We start from the raw sequence: 22,843 nt of genomic DNA, 5'->3' as shown, positions 1-22,843 counted from the left end.
TTAACTTATAATTTAAACAAATTTGTGATGTCTGATTGTCATATATGTGTGCATGTGTCTATAACAGATTTCATGAGCTTTGTTTTCATTCATGCTGTATCTTACTACAGTATGTGCTTTTTTTTTGTCGTCCTCTGTTTGCCCACGTGTCTGCTTGTTTGTTTCCTTTAATGTGTAACAGAATCCCGCCCAGGGACCGCAGATGAAGACGAGCATTTTTGGCTGAACCTGACATCAAATTGATGTTAATTAAAGTGTGCTGTCTCAAGATTCTCTGAGGGAAAATCAGAGGGAAAAACCTGGAATTTGAAGCGTTCCAGCAGTGTTCAGATGGAATATACAGGAGGGCAGCTTGTGAAGGTTGATGCTGTTGCACAACACCTGGCAGAGTTCACTTTCCACTGGTTGAATGACCAGTTGAACAAACAGATGAGCGGACATGGTTCCACTCTTCACTCCACAGATAAAAACAGAATTCACATGTGACTTGAAGGCGCAGCCTCAGATAGTAACTCATCCTCTCAGTATTTAAGGTTCCGGCATCAGCTGATGCAAAGATGTCATCTGTATAAGAGGCTGTCTGCATCAGAGTGAAGAAGATTCCCCATCGCCTTCGTGAATAAGTAAAGTCAAAGGATTTGTATTAAGACACTGAGAATGTCAGGTAGGTGACTTTATTTAATATAAATCAAATTCTACTTCTCGACTGTTGAGTTTTATTAGTGTGAGGGGCTTGAGTTTGACCTTCTCTGCACAGGTTAAGTAAGTTTAATAAATAAAAGACTTCCCTTCCTTCACCCCACAGCCTCAACAGTGAGCTTTGGTAACAGGCTTATAACTCTCTCTGCTTGTTAAATAATGTAGGACAAACCGAGTGTAGTGAGCTTCACACTCGGTGGCCGTCCACACACTGCTCAAACTGTGTGCCATCTGAAATGTAACACTCTCCACACAGCCCCGGAGATGGCTGCAGACAAAAGGTTACATGCTTCTGCATCAGACAGCAGGCCAGCAGAATGAATCTCTGACGTATCACGACTGCACACACAAGAAGCATTAGTAGGGTGTGAAATGTTATTACCTTGCAGTGGAAAGTCATTTGGGTCATGTAACATGAAGGTTTGGCTTTCATTATTAGTAGTTTTCTTGTAGGAGTGGAAGAAAAATCAAATTCTGATTCTCTCAAAAGTGTCCAGGTACAAAGACTTCATGAAAATGATTCAAATTCATTCAAATTAAAGGTCCAGTGTGTCAAATTTAATAGCTTCATTTACTGAATATGCCAGATATTGAATATAAAATTCTTAACTCTGTTTTCTTAGTAAGTAATCATCTGAAAATAAGAATCATTATGTTTTTGTTCCTTAAGAACAGGACTTTTATATCTACAGACTGTGGGTTCCACAGTGGGTTATTGTTGTACCACTATGTTGGCTGCATAAAGTTAGCTGGATCTTCCGCATATACTCCCCCGTTGCGGGACGAGTGTGGCTGATTCATTCATGCGGCTCTTCTTGTTATGGTTTGATTCAAAAAGTGACATGCAGACGGGATGGTAGAATGAAAAAAGATAACTTTAATAACTTCAAAAACAATAACAGTAGGTGGCTAAACTCAATCCAACCATCCAAGATAAATCTCATGAGCAGAAATCAGTCAAAAAAGAAACAAACACCAAGATCGAACAATGCAGGACTGGAGAACAGATGCAGACAGGAGGGAAAACACATGGACTAAATACAATGGAACTAATTAGCTCATTAAACAAAGGTGACAGAAAACAGGTGGGAAAAAGACAAGGACAGGAAGTGAAGTAACATTCAAGGAAAGACTTGACCCAGAACCACGACTCTTCTTTCTTTCTAAAGGTTTTTGGACCAAATGGATCAAATTCTGATTGAACAGCGCTAAACATGTCTTCTGTAAAGATTTTTACTTTTTCAAAGTCTTAACATGACTTAATAAATCTAATCTGTTATATTTTTTAATGACCTTGACATCCTGCAGTCCATTACGGTTGTTGCAGATGGTAATATCGATGCAGAAAATAGGTCTAATCCTGCTCACTCTCTAGCTGGACAGGCCTTCGTCACTCTGGCCACCACAGACTCGTACTGCATGGGCGCTACAGTGGTCGGCAAAAGTTTAAGGCGTCACGGGACTACTCGCAGCATCGCCGTCATGGTCAGCCCGAACGTCTCAGAACAGTCAAGGTGGGTGACACATCCTCTTTTCTTTAACAGAGAGCTGACTGCTGTGTCTAACTACTGAAGTCTTTCTATCTCATCAGGCTTGCCCTTGAGAATGTGTTTGATGAGGTCATCATGGTGGATGTGATGGACAGTGAGGACCGTCTCCACCTGTCCTTGCTGGGACGTCCCGAGCTCGGCGTCACCTTCACTAAGATCCACTGCTGGACTCTGACCCAGTACAGCAAATGTGTCTTTCTGGATGCTGACACACTTGTGAGTCATGAGAACATATAGCAACATGTAATAAAGTAGAGATCACTCTGTTTCTACCTATATCTATAAGTCAACATGCTGTGTTTACTCTTCCAAGGGTCATCCATACATGCCGTGATTTCAGTGAAGTCAAACATGTTCTTGAAGGTTCTGTCTCTGTTTAATCTGTGCACACATGATGTTAGCAGGAGCCGGTGTGTTTGAAGTCTGAGCTCAGCAAACAGAGGAGAGTCTCAAGGTCATACCTGCTCTGACACACATGCATGTATCTGTATGCATGCGTGTATGTGGGTTGCAAAATGTCATTCAGTTTGAGAGGTATCAAGAAAAAGAGAGAAACAGTATAGATCAGTGGTTCCCAAACTGTTTCATGTTAAGGACCACCACAATAAATGCACATTAGGCCGCAAACCCTCAATATGAGAGGATTATGTTGTCAGGAATTTTGCCCAAGTACACTTGGACATGGAGACTGAAGGAGCCGAGCAGATTAGTGGATAGACTTGCTCTACCTCCTGAACCACAGTCGCTGACAATGTCTCATGTACATGGATACAGGCTGCTTCAAATCTGAATTGCTGGTCCTCCCAGCCAAATACTACACACTATGACATCAACATCACAATTGACTCCCCATGTCTTGCCCCCACCAGGATAGCGAGAAACTTAGGGGTCATAATTGATGACCAACTAACCTTCTCTAATCATGTCACCTCAGTTGCCCGATCTTACCTAACTCTACGCGCTACCCAACTTCTAATACAGGCTGTGGTCATCTCATGACTCCCAGCCTGCACAATGAAACCCTTTCAGATGATCCGGAACACTGTGGTGCGCCTGGTTTTCAACCACCCCAAAAGGTCATCGAGCTCCACTGGCCACCTGTAGCAGCCCACGTTAGATTCAAATTGCTAGTAGTTTCCAGTTCTGAACCCGCCTAACTGAACGTTCTTATACAGGCATATGTTACCTTCAGTCCGTTGCATTCCTCCAATGAATGTTGCCTAGTTCTGCCACCTGATCCTGAAGACCCAGCTCTTCAGAGAGAAGCTCCTCTCCAACACTACCAACAACTTGAGATAATGCGCTTCTGGTTGCCCGGCTTGTTAGGTGTACGTCATTCAAATACCAAACCATAACCAGGCAGCGCATCCAATGTGCTACTGCATTAAAAGGTTCCCAAACCCAAATCTGTAAACCACTGGTTTAGTGACATAATGTCTTTGATAGGGATGTAACGATACACTCAACTCACGACTCGAGTCGAGTCATGATTTTTTGTTCACGATACGATTTTTTCACAATTTTTTAAAATCAAAATGAGCTACAGACAAATTATGACCAAATAAAATTATTATATTTATTATACTTTTTATTTGTAGGAAAAAAAATCTTTCTTTACAGAAACTCTCAAACAGTTTGTGTTCTCTTATAAAAAGTGCAACTTACATCTTAAACAACAAAACACATGACAAATATCTCCTTTCTTTAGAAACAATCTCACAGTAAACTGCTGTTAACTGGTGTGATGTGCAGTTTTTGCTCACGAGGGGGCGTAACCAGGGCTCTAAATTAACTTTTTTGATCACCAGCCAATGTGGCTGGTAAGTTTCTGAAGTTACCAGCCAATCAGAATTTCCACTAGCCACATTTTTTCCCTTGCAAAAAAGACAGATTATGAAAGCAACTGAATTAATTTGATAATTTTATTAACTAAAGCTTCAAATTAATCTTACAATGAAGTTGGGAACTTAAGTACATACAAAACATTTCATTACAAGTTGGGAACTTAAGTACATACAAAACATTTCATTACTCATTAACCCTTACATACTATTCAGGGTCTAATATGACCCATTTTTTGTACATAATAAAATAAAAACATTAAAACTTGCGAGCAGCACGTGTCAATTTCCACAGAGCACCTCGAGCGGGCGAAAGCCAGACACAGAAAAAGCAAAGAGAATCCGGTGGATTTTCAAAATAAAATACCCTGTGCAAACTGCCGGTCGTAACAACAGACAAAAGTGAAACTAACTAACTACGTAACATATTTACACATGTAGAAGCATGTTTAGAAGGGAAACACCGGGAAAATGTCCAAATCTGAGCAAGTAAACAAAGTCTGGTGGGCTAAGCTCTCGCTCCTGAAACACTCCCGGTGGGGTTTGAAGTCGCGTGCAGGACGGACCAAATACGCCACGCTCACGCAATGTGCCGGGAAGCCTGTATGACCATTCGCCAAGAATCGCGATTCATTTTTTCTGTCAACCGATGCGAGTCGTCACGCATTTGTACCGATTTTTAATCGTGTCACGATGCATCGTTACATCCCTAATCTCTGACATTAAAAACTTGCTATAAACTTTTGTTAAGACATTTTTACTTATCTCTCTCTCGCTGTATAAAGTCCTGCAGTCACCTCAGACTGTCTCATTGGTTGAAAAGTTTATCTGCACACTAGACTAGAATAACAAAGGCTCGGGTCTTCTTTCTGTCTTTTTTTAAGTAGCAGTGAGATTGGTGCTTTTGTCAAAGCAGGAGAAAGTGGGTCATTTTCTCTTTATTAAACACAGACAGAGGAAGCCGGGCCAATACACTACTTATTTCAAGAATCCTGTTTTTGTATAAGTCAATTGGACCCTGTTGGACCTTTATAACATTAGTCATTTTCTCTGAGGTAATGGTGCCTTAAATAGTCTGAAGGAAATTCAGATTTATAAGTGAAGCAATGAAGGTTGCATTTATCAACTGACCCTCTGTTTTCTTTTGGCAGTTGCAACCTAAAATGTGCGGCTTAGCCTTCAGAATGTATTTACCCACACTTTCAGAATCCGATGAACCCGTTTGACCCCTGCTGGACCTGTTCTCTCTTAGGTCCTGTGTAACGTGGATGAACTGTTTGAGAGAGATGAGCTGTCAGCAGCCCCTGATCCCGGCTGGCCTGACTGTTTCAACTCCGGCGTGTTTGTCTTCAGACCTTCTCTCCGCACCCACGCCAGCATCCTGGATCACGCCCTGCAGCACGGCAGCTTTGATGGTAAGACACGGCTGCATGTCTTGGTTCAGGCTAACAAGCAGAGAACGCTGTGAACGCTGAAAACTCCAGTGAATACATTCATATGGAATTAAAAGAAGAGGCGAGAGATGTATTTGTTCATTGTTTATTATTCTATCTGTCTCTTGCTCTTCTAAAATAAAAGTGGTCTACTGTTCAGTACAAACATTTATTTTGGTGTATGTTAGAAGAGCAGTGTTTATCATTAATGTACTTTGCTGCTTCATTAAAGCTGCTCTAATCAATATTTTTATTTCAACACATGACTAATTCATAATGTGGAAGAAGTTGCTTGACTTTAAAGAGTTACAACTAACTCTGCGGGTCTAAACTCTACAGAGCGTTTTAGCCTCTTTCAGCTCATTGTTTTGGTTTTGCAGCCTACACATGTACTGTTCTGGTTCTGTCTCAGCGCTGTCATCAACCTTGTTGCAAACAACAGACCAATACGAGCTGGTGAACCAGATATGTCTCTCAGGAGTTGGTGGAGGTTGAAAGAATACTGGACTTTGGACCTCGTTCGATTATGAAATTACTAGTGCTTAGTGGTGATATGTTAAAGTCATGTTACTTCTGTGGAATTTAAATTCGGCTTTGCAAACTGTGCAAATTGCCTTGTTTTTGTCCAACGAGCTGTCGGGCAACTTTTTAAAATGAAATGTTCCCCCTAAAAGTCCGTCCTTATCCATCTTTACACCACAGACTCTCCTTTAGTTAGGATAGATCATAGACATATATGCACAGACTCTCCTTTAGTTAGGATAGATCATAGACATATATACACAGACTCTCCTTTAGTTAGGATAGATCATAGACATATATGCACAGACTCTCCTTTAGTTAGGATAGATCATAGACATATATGCACAGACTCTCCTTTAGTTAGGATAGAATCAGACATATATGCACAGACTCTCCTTTGTTTAGGATAGTCCACCATATATACACGACTCTCCTTTAGTTAGGATAGATCATAGACATATATGCACAGACTCTCCTTTAGTTAGGATAGATCATAGACATATATGCACAGACTCTCCTTTAGTTAGGATAGATCATAGACATATATATACAGACTCTCCTTTAGTTAGGATAGATCATAGACATATATGCACAGACTCTCCTTTAGTTAGGATAGATCTAGACATATAGCACAGCTCTCCTTTAGTTAGGATAGATCATAGACATATGCACAGACTCTCCTTTAGTTAGGATAGTCATAGACATATTACACAGACGCCTCACTGAGCAGGTTGGTCCGTTGCTGGCGATACGTTAACCTGTCCGCCATATTGGATGTGGCAGATCTGCCGTAAACTAAAACAAGCAGGGCCGGTTTTAGCTATGGGCAATGTGGACGACCGCCCAGGGCGCAGTCTCCGTGAGGGCTTTAAGTTAATGCCTCTTATACACCCATTCACACACACACACTAATATATCTGGGAAACAAAGCTCTACTTTGCCACATCCAAAATGGCGGCCGCCACCAGAAGTAAACAAAATCGCGTTAATTGCGTTAATTTTTTTTAACGCGTTAATTCTTTCAAATTAATCGACAAATTAACGCGTTAATTTTGACAGCAACTAATAGTGGCTGTCAAAATTAACGCGTTATAATTTAATGTGCTGTCAAAATTAACGCGGAGACTGCCCTGGGGGTCCCCACATTGCCCATAGCTAAAACCGGCCCTGCTTGTTTTAGTTTACGGGCAGATCTGCCACATCCAATATGGCGGACACGTTAACGTATCGCAGCAACGGACCAACCTGCTCAATGAGGCGTCTATGTGTATATGTCTATGATCTATCCTAACTAAAGGAGAGTCTATGTATATATGTCTATGATCTATCCTAACTAAAGGAGAGTCTATGTATATATGTCTATGATCTATCCCAGGGGTCGGCAAGTAAGTTTGGACCCGGGCCAATTTTTTTTCTGACAATTCCATCGCGGGCCATGACCATGCGGGGGTTTAATTTCCGACTGACTGTCTCGTACAGAGACTCACTCATAGCACCTCGCTCTGAATTCAAGGTGGCGATTTCATTGGCTAGACAGAATCACATGGGTAGTATGACTCTCACACGATTGGTTGGTACCTTCCAATGCTTGCTCAGTGCAGTGCTTGATAGGGAAAAGTAAGTTACGGCATGAAATAGACTCGCCTGTCAAAAAAAAAAAATTCTACAATTAATCTCGGGTCCGGATGATATGGCGATCCGGTCCGGATCCGGACCGCGGTCCGCGGGTTGGGAACCCCGGATCTATCCTAACTAAAGGAGAGTCTATGTATATATGTCTATGATCTATTCTAACTAAAGGAGAGTCTATGGCGGAAAGATGGATAAGGACTTTTAGGGGGGAACATTTCATTTTAAAAAGTTGCCCGATGGCTCGTTGGACAAAAACAAGGCAATTTGCACAGTTTGCAAATCCGAATTTAAATTCCACAGAAGTAACATGACTTTAACATATCACCTCAAAGCAAAACACCCTGTCTACACTACAGGAGTGTGGCACTCGTCAGTATATTTCCTCATTCTGGCTTTTTTATGTTTGCACTGTGCATATGTGCACGTTAAGCCAATAAAATGAATGAATTTAAATATACTTTCTCTGTGTTTATTCTACATTAATTTGATCATTTTACATAAATACATGTTCATTATAAGCTTCAGTCTCAGAAAAATGCATTTAATTTATTGATACATTTATTGATAGATTAATCGTGATTAATTACAGAAATTTTTGCAATTAATTAGTAAATTTTTTTTAATCGATTGACAGCCCTAGAAATTATCCCTTATGTCTTTGTTTCATGTAGCGCATTGAAACTGGACACGTCATCTGTCTTATCATCTTTCGAGATTTTGCTCTTCTGCTCTGCAGTAGGTCTACATGCTGCAGGAGGCCGCTAGTTTTACAACCACAACTGTCAAAACTGTCATTTGTAATTACTAACGTTGCCTCCATAATCATCACACCTTGAAAGAGGCAGATCAGTGCAGAGAAAGCTATACAAAAAAAAACCCTGAACCCTAAATCACTGCTGCAAACTCAGATGGGACTAATATTATTACAAGACCTCTGCGTTTTGTAAAATATGGCGGATAATTTGTGGAACTTTTGTTACAAAAATTACAGATATGGCAGTTTTGCATGGTATTAAGATCTCAGACGACCTCTGCAATTCTTACAGTTTGAACAGGGCTTTAGATTCATCAAGTGGATGCCAAATGACTCCAGTAAATGTGTGAATAAACACACACATGCCAACTTTAGCTTGAAAACTGATTACACAGTGCATCATTCTCGCTATCATCTGCTCCCTAGTGACCAACGGATCTATGAATGCAGGCTTAAAAAGTGCTTTACAAGATGATGAGTTTCATGTCTACTCAGGCTGAATGTGAGTTATGAATCTGATGTTACTGATGAAGAGGATGTTACAGAGACTTTGACTTATTAGACTTAAACAGTTCAGGATCATGATTGTCGTCAGTCATCATGTTCTATAAAAACAGAACCACAAACCTTCCTGTTTGTTTTGTTGGTCAGATTTCCAGAAGCAAGACTCAAGCAGCAAACATCAGATTTACTCACAGGACATAGAGACAAACAGATTTAAGAATAGAGTGCTGTATTATTTATACAAATTGTTATTCTCATATATCGGTTGCTGTCAGGAGGGGACCAGGGCTTGTTGAACAGCTTCTTCAGCAGCTGGCCGTTGGAAGACATCAGTAAACATCTGCCGTTTGTCTACAACCTGAGCAGCAGCTCCTTCTACAGCTACCTCCCTGCTTTCCAACAGTGAGTGCGTCCGCACCGCCTCCACCTCCACCTCCACCTCCACCTCCACCTCCACCTCTGTCCATTATACTTTCTACTCTGTTTACACAAGTCAAGTCATGATCATTCATGCACCCTTACTATAAAATATTACCACCACATAGATGTTATGGCCATTATTTCTGTCTTCTTCTATAAAAACTATACTTTCCAATAAGCAATAATGCGTTACATTAATACAGTCTTTTATCTTAGATACTCAAAGTGCAGTGAAGGGAGAAACTCGCCTTAACCACCATCAATGTGTAGCACTCTCACCACCAGCTTGAGGTGGAGAGGGAGGGAAACACACAGTAGGGTGATTAGCTGGCCAGATGGAGGGAGCCTCCTATAACACAGTATCTCCATCATTGAGCTGGACTGTTGGGATTTTATTAGGACCAGAGAAAAGACTGCCCCCTACAGCAACTTAGCTTTGGGAAGAGGTTTCCAGCACACTATAGTATAGTAAGACATAGAAGGTCATTTCAGCTGAACCAAGTACATACTACAAGTGCCTTACTTGTGAAATCACACCACTGATGTTTGAGCTTCTCTGTAGATTGTTGGGAAGGGTAACAAAACAGGAGTAGAAAGTGTTCAGAACTCGTTTTCAGGTGCAAAATATCTTGTGAGATTCTGAAAGACAAACTCTCAGGACATGGTCATATTAAATATGATATGTCTAACAATGACTTTGAGTGTCTTACATAAGGGAGGGATGCATTCATAGACTTGTGCAAACTACAGATATCATCATCATCATCAGTGTGTGTGTGTGTGTGTGTGTGTGTGATAACTCAGCCTCTAACTGACCTCAGAAATCTCAGGGAACCTTCATTAGATTCATAAAAGATTAACTTCATGACTCTTTACTTTAGTAAAAAGCTGAACCATTTTGTTTGGACGATTCGTCACCTTCTCTTCAGTTGAAAACACCTTAGGACAGATGCTTCTTTGATATATTTTATTTTATAAAAGGAAATTAGTTTGAAGTGCAGTAGAAAACAAGTCAAAACGGATAACAGATAAAAATACTGGGACATAAAAACAGAGTCAAGAGCCTGTAAAGTTGTCTATAGTATATATAGACTATAAAGTTGTCTATAGTATATATAGACTATAAAGGTGTGTATAGTTTATATATAAGAGTGCAAACACTTTGTGGCTTTCAGTCTTTCTTCTTACCCTCCACCTGCTGAACTGTTTCGATGTATACCCTGCACAACCATGATGGATCATTTTGTTCCTGCAGGTTTGGCCGCAATGCAAAGATCGTCCATTTCTTAGGAGCGATGAAACCCTGGAGCTCCGGCAGTCAGAAGGGTGACAGCCACTCACACATCATGGAACAGTTTGTATCTCTGTGGTGGAAAGAATACCTCAGTCACTCAACATCGTCCTCTCCACTAGGGGAACAGTTCAGTCAAGACTCTGAGAAACCGCAGCAGGTACGAACATCTACGTGATCTGAAGTCTTTATCTCCTGTCTGATTCTGAACATTATTAGTTGTTGTGATTCATCAAGTCACATCATGTCCTGATGCTCTGACTGCATGTCTCATCTTGTATAATAGAAGATTTAATTCCATAGTCATAAAACATTTAATGGTGAATGGTTCTTCTATTGCGACTTGAACATCATCTTACCATCGAAAGGAAGAGCAGGATTTATGGTCGTCCAGTGAGTATGTGACGAAATCTATCTTTAAATAAGGACCCATGAGGAAACATGAACTCAATAAATAGTTCCATCTCTTAAAACTGCATACTCAGAATTTGACTGGGGTGTTCCAGGATGCCAATACATTGCAATAACACCAGGGTCCTGAAAAAGGAATGCAACACATATTTCATGTACCTGTAACAACTGTGGTTTTCCTACAATAATAAGTGATTTGCTTAGATGTCATGACGAAAGCTCTGTTATCATCATTCTGGTCATCGACTAGGACGTATGACATTACCTTAATGCTTGTTCATGTGACCACAACTGAACCATCTCTAACCATGTCTGCTGATAAAGACTGTGGGGCTGTTCTTGTATCATTGGAAACTGTTTCTCCACACTGTGTTTGCCTGTGGATACATTTAATATATTGAGCTGACCTGCTGTGCTCTTATTAAAATAGTCTGATGGTTGCACTAGAAATGAAACAGCATTAATTAATTGGAAGTGAACCAATTTGTCATCCCTATTGTCTGTACTTCATTGCACAGTAAGTTCAAGAACCGTCGTATGAATGGAGTCGAGACAGTTTTTTGCTTGAGGCGTCTCTAAAGTGAGGGCATGACACTAACGTATCCAACTCAAATATGTGCATATATTTAAGGATGTGGTGTATTTAGATTGTTAGGGTTAGGGCTCAGCTTCCCCCCAGGCCTTTTAGCTCAAATTACCCCAGCCCAGGTGTTAAAGTGGGATTTGGCAGGTGGGTACGATTTGGTGTAAACCTGTGGGCTGCAGTGGCTAAAGTGATTTGTCACATTTCATTTATCTATTTTATATCATCTTAGATTCAGTGTTTTTGGGTTTTACCGTGTTGGTCCAACAAAAAGACAAGTAATTTGAATACGTCTATTAAGACCAGAAACTTTTCAGACAAATGTAGCGAATTACGAGGCCTGTAAAATACAGTGTCACCAATAGTTTCATTGTAATGCACAGCTAAAAATGGTGAGTTCTGTTCTGTTCCAAACACTCAGGCGGCACATTTTCACTGATGACTTCCCCCTCTTTAGTCGAGCTTTTTGTTTAACAGTCACATAAGCTGCGACACAGTTTGGCTGGCGTTTAGACATGCAGACTGGCAACCAAACCAGACTCATGGCTGCCCAGTCTTGGTATTGGTTGTCGTCCCGACACTCAACATTCTCCCTTGTTTTGCAGATCCAAGAACGAGAAGCCAAGATGCCATTTAGAGAAACATTGGATGGCTCCAGTTCACTGCTGCCACATTTTTCAACCCCTTCTGAGAGGCTTCATTCACCGTCTGAACCGGAGACGGTAAGATGAGACACCAAAACACTGGGCTGTTACCTTATCACATCTTTATGTGTATGTGCTTCCAAGCAGATTACCTCACATTTTCAAGCATTTTGCTGCATAAATTTGTATAAAACTGAATAAAAACTCACCAGTCCAAAATTATAATGGGCACAAATTAATGTATTAACACTGGTTTAAATCACCTGTAGTGGCAAAATTCAAAGATCACTGAATCTACAGTTCTCCACATCTACTGAACACTTTATACCTCATTGTTTTGGTTGAACTGCACAAACCTTACTTCCAGCAGAAGCAGCAAGCTTGAACAAAGTGGAGCATTTAGCCTCAGGAGTGGGTGGAGACCAAAGCAGAGCTAAACGAAAGAGTTGATATTGGACTTACATTCTTAATTAACCAAAAATCAGCTAATGCAAGGCCACATAGACTGTATAAAACACAGTCGTAGTATCCATGACATTAACCACAGGTTTCTAAGAAGACGGTGTGAAGTTCATTGTGATAGCTCAACCATCTTGGTAGTCCTGCATTGCCAAGTGGCCATTCGAGGAACTGCACCTTTGGCCCATGTTGGCTCCATGTCACAGTCATTGGCCCTACTCAATTGTGGTAGACACACTCAGGTGATTTCACTTATTTCGACCTCTTTAGCCAAACTATCTGAAAACACCAGTGTTCTGGGTGGAGCTGGTGGGTGTATTTGGGCTCCGGAGTTGAATCCACAATGTCACTTGGCACAGTATAGAGATGGATGATGATCGAGATAGGTGCTGGGATGTGCCTTTAAAAACAACACTGTTAAACACAGAGTTCATTCAAAGTCATGCATATTCTATGAAGCAAAGTAAGCAGTCAATAGAAATATTTGCTAATCAATCCATGAATTAGCTTAATGAATGACCTTTCTAGTATAGCTGTTTGTGTTTATAATATATCATGGCGATTATTATGGGGGGTTATTAGGCAGCTCAAGTGCCTCTTGTTAGTTCCAGTAGATGAGACTGTTAATTTATGAGAATTTCTGCTTGACTGCATTTGACTCCGGCAGAAAAAAAAGAAAAAGGAAACAGAACACAGGGACACGGAGCCTATTATCTGCCACAGGCCTCTGAGCTTCTCATTGCATTTCTGTCATTTGTTTAATTCATTTCAACTTGATGTATTGTGTTTATACAAGCTTGTAAGATTAGCCCGTACAGACACACGCCCTCCAGTTTGACAACACCCATGAACACGCAGTACATCACGGTGTTATCAGCCGCTCCACAGCGAGAATGAAGCAGAGCCTCTGTTACTGTTGTGTTAGCGTACAGCAGATGCCGTAGTGCATTCATGACTATGACTGTGTGTGTAGTGTTCCCACACAGATACCACACCCTTGGAGGAAGAGTCAAGAACACCTGAGGAGACAGAGATCCAGGACACACCTTTAGGAGCAGAGGGGGTGGAGGTCAGCGGTGAAGCCTCAGACACTGGAACACACCCTGTATGTAAACCACCCAAAATATAAAAATACATGTGATAATATCTCCATAACTGGCATCTTCAACTCATTGGTGCATTTAATAGAGTGGCTGAAGTTATTTCAGGTGTCCAGGGTTCATTTTGGAATAGACGATAAAGGTGGAAATAATACACAATAATACATAATAATTGAAGATTGTGCACATAGAAACACAAAGTAAAGAAGTTATGTTTCCCAAAGTGCATTTTGGTATGAAAACTTTCATCCAACTTAATATTTCATCCTATGCACCCCTAATGACTAGCTGAAGCTGGAGATTACGCTGTCTAGAAAACTGATAGCAGTCTGTAGCTTGAATCGATTTAGGATTCTGGGAAACTTTGAAATGAAGTCAGCAAATGTTTTGGTCCAAACTGCAACAACAAAATTTTGGCCATTCTGACTTTCTGCGCTGACTGGCTTGTTCACATAGCAACAGTAGTCAAGGCCAGCTTTCAGCTGGTTATGAAACAGTCTCATTTTAATAGTAATGCCTTGATATGACGTATATAAACAAGACCATAAGCGAGAAGAATGACATAGTTATACGTAGTTATTCCCAAAGCCGGGTCAAATTTGGTTGGATTCCAATAAATCAGATTAAAAGAGTTGGGAGCACTACTGCGTTTGTCCACAGGGGGGCGCCAGAATCAACACAGAATGTCCTTGTTAGCTGCTTTAAGTAAAAGCCACCTCAAAGTATTTCAAGTATAAGAGTGATTCATTAACATTGAAGCTGTATTTTAATGTTAAGTTGGAGCCAGTTTGAACAACTTTATACACTGTGTGTATTGGGTAGTTTAACTGTAACTGTATTTTTTACAGCGGGAGGTGTTTTGTGGTGTGTGTCGGGCATTAAAACATTTAGAGTTATCTTTAAAGTACTCGGGGTCAAATCCTATCATCATCAAGGTTTTGTCAAAAGAAATCTGAGTGAATGATGTCGTTTTCTAGCTCAGCATGGATGTCTTAAACCTGAACACAGATCAGAGTTGAGCGTGTATAATGAATAATAACTATAACTCACAATATCTACCAATTGTGAAATGTTTTATGCTCAACTGCACATTCTGAGAGTTTGAAACTGGAAGCTAGAGTTCAGCCTGAATTGATGTTTCTTGTGATGAATTCACAAGAAGACTGATTAGTTTTTTTCCCCCATTTTATCATAGCAGAAGGCCGCAGACACGGAGACGGAGCGTCTGGAGCATCGCAGGCTGTGGGAGGCCGGGCAGGTTGACTACATGGGCAGAGATGCCTTCGACAACATCCAGAGGATGCTGGACCGCTTCCTGGATTTATAAATCCCACACAGGACTCTGCAACCCCAAACCGACCTCTGCCCTTTAGCTCAGTTTCATTTCCTCTGAGGTAGAGTTTAGTCTGCACCCAGTGAATAGCTGGACTGATTTTCTAGACTGTCATGTCTTGATTTGACTGATTTATGTATTTCAAAGGCAGAGTTTCAAAGACTTCTGGCACAAAGTGGTAGTAGTACAATGATAGGACTGAGAGCGGTGTATATTCAGTCACCCACATGGGGACTATGAGACTGACCTGGGGACTGAAACATATGGACTGAACCACTTTTAACCAGAATTGTTTGGTTTTTTGTGTACTGTTGAAAATGTCTTGGTGGATGTCAGTAAACATGATTCTACAGAACTGTGCTTTTCTTTTTGTCGAGAGGAATTTCAGTTGTGCCATATAAAGTTAACAGCAGCTAATGGCTAACTTAAAGGATAAAGGCTAATGTTATTCTGGATTTATTTTTTTTGTTAATAAATACCATGTGAAGACCCAAACCAACAAAACAAACCATGTCTGTGGCTCCAAGCTCCAAGCCCATTGTTCCCTAATGAAGACATAAATCTTTAGAAACAGCCCACAGTGTAAAGTTTCAGATTTTATTTAAAATTTTTAATTTAAAAAAGCTGAATAACTTCCTAAAACTGCTCACTGTAGTTTTTAATAAACCTCAGGAAATTGCGCATTTGTCTGGGACTATTTTCAGCGGCGGATGAATCCACATTTGGTGCTTTTTGATACACACAGGGCAGATTCACTGTTGATTTGGCTCTGCACGTGGGATTTGTTAAAAAAGCAGAAAACTATAGAATATTTTCATCCTTATCCAAGTTTGTGCTGAAGAATAGTTGATTTATGTTGTGATGAAGCATAAATACCCAAAGCATTCCAGGTAAATTGTTCATTTGCTGTCGTTTCTTCACCTTTGCTCCATGCCACTTTTGTTGTTTACACTCGGATGCTCTCCATTAATTCTGTTAATGCCACTCTGATAGTCGCTTCATGTCCTTTGATGCATTATCAGCACTTTGATTAGCTGTTACATAAACCTACAGCAGAAGCAGAGAGGCACCTTTAATCAAACAGCTTTCATGTAATTGCACACAGGGACTGAATGAAAGCATTAATGGAAGACATTTCCACCCAAACATCAAACTCTGACTTCTTCTTAAACTGCTTCTTTTTCTTTGGTTCATAATTTAACTGTGTAATACACAATACTCATATTTGTTTCAGTGTTATTAAGATTTTAAAGAGCTTTTTCTGAAAATACACTCATAAACTTACCACAACTAACTCGAAACTCCAATCAAAAGTTCAACATTTTCATGAAACCTTCTATGAAATTACTAGTAAATTATGGGATTCATAAAATAAAACATCCTATTTGATGTACTCCATTAAAAAGCTTGAAGCAAATTATTCATCATCTCTCTCTAATGTATCTGTGATGACAGCAAGCGTGTGATATTTTGTCTTTCTTTTTTCTTTTCCATCAACTGGAAAAAAAAACACGCTTTGATTTGAGTTTAAATATAAAAATCAAAAACCCCAAGGCACACACGCAGGCAGACTTGTGTCATATTTCCTCCACCAGGGGGCACTGTGGCTCTTCTATCTGTCTCCCTGGCTGCAAATGAGAGAAGCAGGAACACAGATGAATAGATGTCTGACTGCAGTCAACAGTATTCTGTGTGATCCTTATCCACTGGGCTTATGGTGCATGTAATTTTCATAGGCATTCCTCCCATAATGTTGTGACACAGCGATGGTGTGCTGAATACAAAACAAATGGCGGGAGGTGAGCCCAGGCCAGGGCCTGTGCTATCACAAAAAAAAAAAGGCCTTTATGATGATTTCTTTGAAAGGCAACCTGGCACCTCGCCGCGTTCGGCTGAGCAGCTCCCGCTTGACTCTGATTCATCAAGATTAAAGTGCGAGCACAGATCTGGGATAAGTTGCTGGTTTCCCTTGACCGCCTCATTCATTAAGCTCTGAAAAGGCAAAAGGAATCTGAGATCAGTCCCTGCAGACACCGACATTCTTGAAATGATGCTGTTAGAGACAGCTTCTAACCCAGAACTGAGATATCTGTATTCAGGGATTCATTGTGTTGACACCAAAGACCCAGCAGGTTTTATTCTAGCAAATAGACAACAGCTGAGTTGAATGTTAAGCTCCTTTCAGGTTGTATAAATGTGTGAAATCAGATCCTGTACACTGGAGTCTAATCCTGCATTCATGTTGTGTGTGATTTAGCATAAATATGACCCGTCAAGTGGTCGTTCATGTCAGCCTCCTTGTGCTAATTACAAGTAGGGATTGACAAAGTGTGCCAACACACACTGATATTAATTAACCAACATAGTAGTTCAAGATAATAGGGCAAAATTATAACATTAAGAGTGATAATAATTAGGAATGTTAAGCTGCAATTAGTTCCATAATTAGGCAAATAAAAAGGGTTTATAATGGGCAATATATATGCAGGTACCTGACCAGTAAAACATGAGTGTTGGTTTTTCATTGACTGGTGAAATACTCTGATTGGTTATAATTCTGTAGTAGATGTCAAAGAAGAAAAAAAAAAACACAGTCTTGGCTAAGTATCATGAGACTGATGGAGCATTCTTAGTGACTGATGGTGCTTTAAAGGGCCGCTGCAGCCGTTTCGTATTTCACTTCCAGAAAGTTGGAAGCTCGTCAGAGAAAGATAAAGAAGAGAGGACACAATTGAAGAAGCAGAGGCTGAGATACCCCGAAGTTCCAAAGCTCCAAAAATGCCGGATCCTACATCCCCTATAATTCACCTCAACAACCACTGTCATTAAACCCTCACTGGCAATGTTTTTCAAACCTCACATCCCCCAGTTCATAACGCAGACCTCAAAATACTCTCAAAATTCAAGCTGAGATGACAATGCCGTGACATCACATGACATCATGTGGTCTTGTCCACTGTCACAGAAGACATTATCCGACTGTTCTGACAGGCTGAATGAAATTCCCCATGACAAGAAAAACGGATCTAGATGTGTCAAACTGTTGGAGTGACTCCCTGTTGAGCCGCATTTTGTAATAACGGTGCATTTTGTAATAAACGTCCAAAATGTAATAACTTTTTCATTTCATTTTGTAATAAAGCCGCATTTTGTAATAAACTGCCGCATTTTGTAATAAACTGCCCCAACGCATTTTGTAATAAATTTTGCCGCATTATGTAATAAGTTATTACATTTTGACAAGATTATTACAAAATGCACTTGCAACTTTTTTATTTTCTAGGAAATGTAATAACATGGTGCATTATGTAATAGCAATTCTAAAGCATAGTTTATTTGTTTGTTAATTGTATTTTATTTTACTTTAAAGTATTTGTAAAAGCTAGGCCTATTATTAGTATCACTGTATTAGCCTAGTAGCAGTACTTAGCAATTACTATCAGTACACTATTCAAAGGTTGCATTAACAGAGAATATTATGTAAATTGCAGATTTTTTGCATTTGGTAATAATCTTGTCAAAATGTAATAACTTATTACATAATGCGGCAAAATTTATTACAAAATGCGTTGGGGCAGTTTATTACAAAATGCGGCAGTTTATTACAAAATGTGGCAGTTTATTACAAAATGAAAAGAAAAAGTTATTACATTTTGGACGTTTATTACAAAATGCACCGTTATTACAAAATGCGGCTCAACACTTCCCTCATCGACCCCTTAATGGAAGGCGGTGTGTGAGTTAGTGTTGTGTACCCTTCATCATTTCCTTTGTGTAACAATGTGACACAAAGATGAAGTCATATTTAAGTGCAAGTAAACAAAACATTTAGATGTTTAAGCTCTCTGCAAGCTTTACTCTTGAGTTCCCTGCACTTGTTTTAGCCTCAGTGATAATTCTAAATGATTAGGTTTGATTTGCAATGCTCTGCTCTCAGACCACGCTCTTTGGCTCTGCAGCCTGTATGATGTACTTAGTGCCGAGGAGAAGCAAAGAACGGGCATGATTATTGAATTGCTCCATGAGCCACAACAAGCAAGGGAAATTTGATTGTGAAGCCTCGTGCTTTTGCTATTAAGTGAAAAGATGCATTCTAGATAAGCCTAATGTTTGGCTGTCCTCCAACAGAACAACAGCTGTTTGAATAGTCCTGCTGTTTCCTCTCAGATAGTTGAGTATCTGGTGACACTGTAAGTAGAGTTAAAAAGCAGGTGTCTGCTTTCTAATAAGGTGATGAATGAAATACACAGGTAGTTAAATTATAGGTTGATAAGTGGCTGCCACAAAAAGCCATGTGTCATGTCTGAACCAAATTTCATGGCATTCTTTTCAATAGTTGTTGAGATATTTCACTTAAATTCACAAATGTCAACCCAAATGGTGGCACTAGGTAAAAACTCTCAGGCTCAGCAAAGTGGCAACTCAGTTGGCTTCGTACTCTTGAGACAGCAAAATCTACAGTAGTTTAGATATTTCAGACCAGAGTTGGGGACCAACCAACAGACAGACTGGCATTGTGATCCATAAAGTCCAGGCACTAGCACAACTAACAAAAAAGGCCAGTTCTACAGATTTTGACTACCTGCTGCTACGGAAGCTCTAAAAGGCCATACATACATACATTTTATTCCACCCATTTTCCCGTGATAACGAGATAATTAATTCGAGATCTCGAGAAAACAAAACAATAGTCTAGTGTATTTAAATCAAGTGCGCCCGTATTACAGAATGTATGGCAAATGCATGTAGTCCATGATACGGACCGAGCAAACCTATTACGCCACTGTAAAATCCCTTTGATCCATAATTTCTAACAAAGGTTGATACACTTGATCTCAGGACCATCCTGACTGTTCACTCACTCAGTATAAAGCATATTTACTGTATCATTTTTCAGCAATTCATCCTCAAAGTTCATTATTTTGAACTGAAAAGGGCATTATGTGCAATATTTACTCTACTGTAAAATCTGTTTGATCTATAATTTCTGACAAAGGTTGATACACTTTGGCTAATCCTCACTCCAGTCCTGAGATCAAGTGTACAAACCTTTGTCAGAAATTATGGATCAAAGGGATTTTACAATGGCGTAATAGGTTTGCTCGCTCCGTATCATGGACTACATGCATTTGCCATACATTCTGTAATACGGGCGCACTTGATTTAATGCACTAGACTATCGTTTTGTTTTCTCAAGATCTTGAATTAATTATCTTGTTTTTACGGGAAAACGGAGGAAAATTATCTCGTTATCACGGGTGGAATAAAACGAGTGGAATAAAATGTATGTATTTATGGCCTTTAAGGGCTTCCGTATGCTGCCACCAAAAAAAAAAACCCAAACTCTTTCAAGCAGACTCTCTTCACTGAAGCTGAACTCATTGACCAAAGTTCTCCACAGCAAGTCAACCGCAAAGAAAAGTTAGTAAGGGGGGAAAAAAGCTGCGTGTTTGAATGAAATCAACAACTCACTGAAAGCTTTCAGCCGTGCTTACATAACCGGCGCTGACACCACGCTGACCCCACAAAGAATTTCACCATACTGACCCAGTCTATTTGTTTTGACAGTGTGGGACTGACACCCATATGTGCTTCCAAGAAATTCCAGCTTTGTCGGGCACATAAACGCAAATCTCAAGTAGGATGAAACTGAAAAAAATGAGCGCAGTTTGGCCTAGATCGGTGAAGCACCTGGGACCTATTCCCTCTATCTCCCCCTTCACTTGTTTATTCTTTATTTTCAACAAAAGTGCGCTCTTTTGGTATGTTTAGATGAACAAATAGTCCTGATAATGTCCCCATCTGGAACTCTTCTGTAGCTTGATGAGTACACTAGCTTTCTGCTCAATGGAGTCCTTGTGATTTGGGGATGACTGAGTGTGTGAGAACAGCGGAAAAAGAAAGAAGGAATTTGTGTGTGTGCACAGGTGTAGCATACACATCCATGCCAGCTGATTGTGTTCACATACACACAGTGCGGAAAAGAAAGAAATGTGATGAGTGTCAGAGAATCCTGAGCATGGCCATATGTTTTTGGGTTAACTGCTTTGAACCGCCTCCTCATCATGTGTGGTAGCCGTCGCATGATTCATACTCAAAGCCGTTCGGTTAATTTGATCAGCGGTTCAACTGGCGGCTTCGGACTCTAATGACCCACAATTTCTGTGATCAGGCTAATTGGGGATTGCAAGAGTAATGACAGTCAGCTGTGGAGGGGACTTTAGTCTGTGCTCATTTCAAAGCTCCTGATGGGGTGGAGGAGCTGGGTGGAGCTCTTCCTTTCTGTGGCAAGCTGCCGACAGAAACTGGGCCAAAAACCAAAGTAGATTCTCACATTTAGACAAGTAAGCACTCTGCAATTCAATGGACAGATGCATCTTCAGCATTATTTGAGGTCAATTTGCTACCCCTCATCTTGCTGGGGTACATTTTTTAAGTGGGCTCGTAAAAGAGGATTTCGCAGTTGGTGTTTCTGCTACTGGGATCCAGAATATCAATTATGTGAATCCTGTATAACCCAGGCAGAATAAATGAAACAAAAGCAAGCAGCATTGTTGGCCGACAGGAGTGTCCACATCTGCCCGTGGGCTATGACACTAATTCCCAGAGTAGGAGATGATCCCAAGGTCCAAAGTTTACTGCACAGCTGCTGGAACCTGAGAAAATCTTTGAGAAAGTCTTTAACGGGAAAAATATAGTCGGTTGACACTAACATTCGCGAAACAAACTTCAAAATTCTAGGCTCCGTGACCACAAAATGTTCTTGAATCGTCTTCTTGATACATTTGATTTGATACCAGTCCCAGTAACATGAGAAAACTCACAAAATTCTCACGATTGGTAGAATGTGAACAGACTGAGCTCCCAACAGTCTCGATGATTTACAGAGCCACAAAATACCATCGAGGCCCACAAAATTTTGAGTCACCTCTTTTTAATTTAGCAGCTTATTTACTCAGACTGATGATCACATGATTTACTATGAGCAGCTCGGCGCTCAAAAGGAAATATATCACACATGCACACTTGCAGTTAGCTCAAAGTGCTAGAGCTGAGTCTGATGAAAATGCTGTCAACATCACAGCCGCCACAGAGGAAGAAAGAGGTTAGCTCGGTGCTGCTTTCATTACCAAAGAATCTCCACATCAACCCTGTGTTCTCATGCACCCAAGAAAGAAGCCATCGTGTTCTGATGGAGAGTTCCTTTCAACTTTCCTTCAAATTCACTTTCTCTGATGCTCATGAACTGCCTTGATGTTCAGATGTATTGATTGCGTTGCCGTAGGACACAAATTCTCCACAGCCACGGCGGCTCCCTTGTACTGTCTTTGATTCGTCAATCAGCTACAGCGCCATGTAAAAATCTCCAGTCATTCACAGATCATAGAAGGTTCCTTCACTGAAGCTTCTCTTCATTTTGTTGCATCCGAGTGGATGCGCCTTGATTAGCATTAATCCCTTAAAGAGTGACTTCTATATCAGCTTCCTATGATGTCAATTCTCTTAATAGACAATCTTAGCACAGGAAAGTGACGGCGCATATGAACAGCATAAACATCCGAAAAGTGTTCCATTACGTAAGGCTGATCGTTAATGAGAGGGAACAGAACAGGTGGGCACAAGATGTGAACTGTTCCAAGCTGTACTCCAGCAGGTTCTGGGTCACA

At 40.4% G+C, this 22,843-nt stretch overlaps 1 protein-coding gene across 2 annotated transcripts; it reads left to right on the top strand.

Moving 5' to 3' along the window:
* The first annotated feature begins 302 nt into the window (after nt 1-302).
* On the top strand, nt 303-15,745 carry gyg2 (glycogenin 2). Of its 2 annotated transcripts, none has more exons than XM_027281069.1 (9): nt 303-664; nt 2,075-2,213; nt 2,291-2,465; nt 5,343-5,505; nt 9,211-9,337; nt 10,611-10,806; nt 12,246-12,362; nt 13,717-13,848; nt 15,042-15,745. In XM_027281069.1, the coding sequence occupies exons 1-9, from the start codon at nt 658-660 to the stop codon at nt 15,168-15,170; spliced, it is 1,185 nt and encodes a 394-aa protein (XP_027136870.1). In that variant the 5' UTR covers nt 303-657; the 3' UTR covers nt 15,171-15,745. The 2 variants fall into 2 exon arrangements, with proteins under 2 accessions (XP_027136870.1, XP_027136869.1); XM_027281068.1 differs by having other exon boundaries at nt 305-664; nt 15,039-15,745.
* The last annotated feature ends 7,098 nt before the right edge of the window (nt 15,746-22,843 follow it).

This window comes from Larimichthys crocea, chromosome VIII (assembly GCF_000972845.2).
Source record: "Larimichthys crocea isolate SSNF chromosome VIII, L_crocea_2.0, whole genome shotgun sequence".
In the NCBI taxonomy this organism is placed as follows: domain Eukaryota; kingdom Metazoa; phylum Chordata; class Actinopteri; family Sciaenidae; genus Larimichthys; species Larimichthys crocea.
Note: the sequence above shows the minus strand (reverse complement) of the source record. Positions and strands in the feature narration are given on the sequence as shown.

Bases quoted from the DNA above. Each gene is read 5' to 3' on its own strand.
- gyg2 (XM_027281068.1), top strand. The intron at 5,506-9,210 runs GTAAGACACGGC...GGTTGCTGTCAG, and splicing joins GCAGCACGGCAGCTTTGATG to GAGGGGACCAGGGCTTGTTG. The intron at 13,849-15,038 runs GTATGTAAACCA...ATTTTATCATAG, and splicing joins CAGACACTGGAACACACCCT to CAGAAGGCCGCAGACACGGA.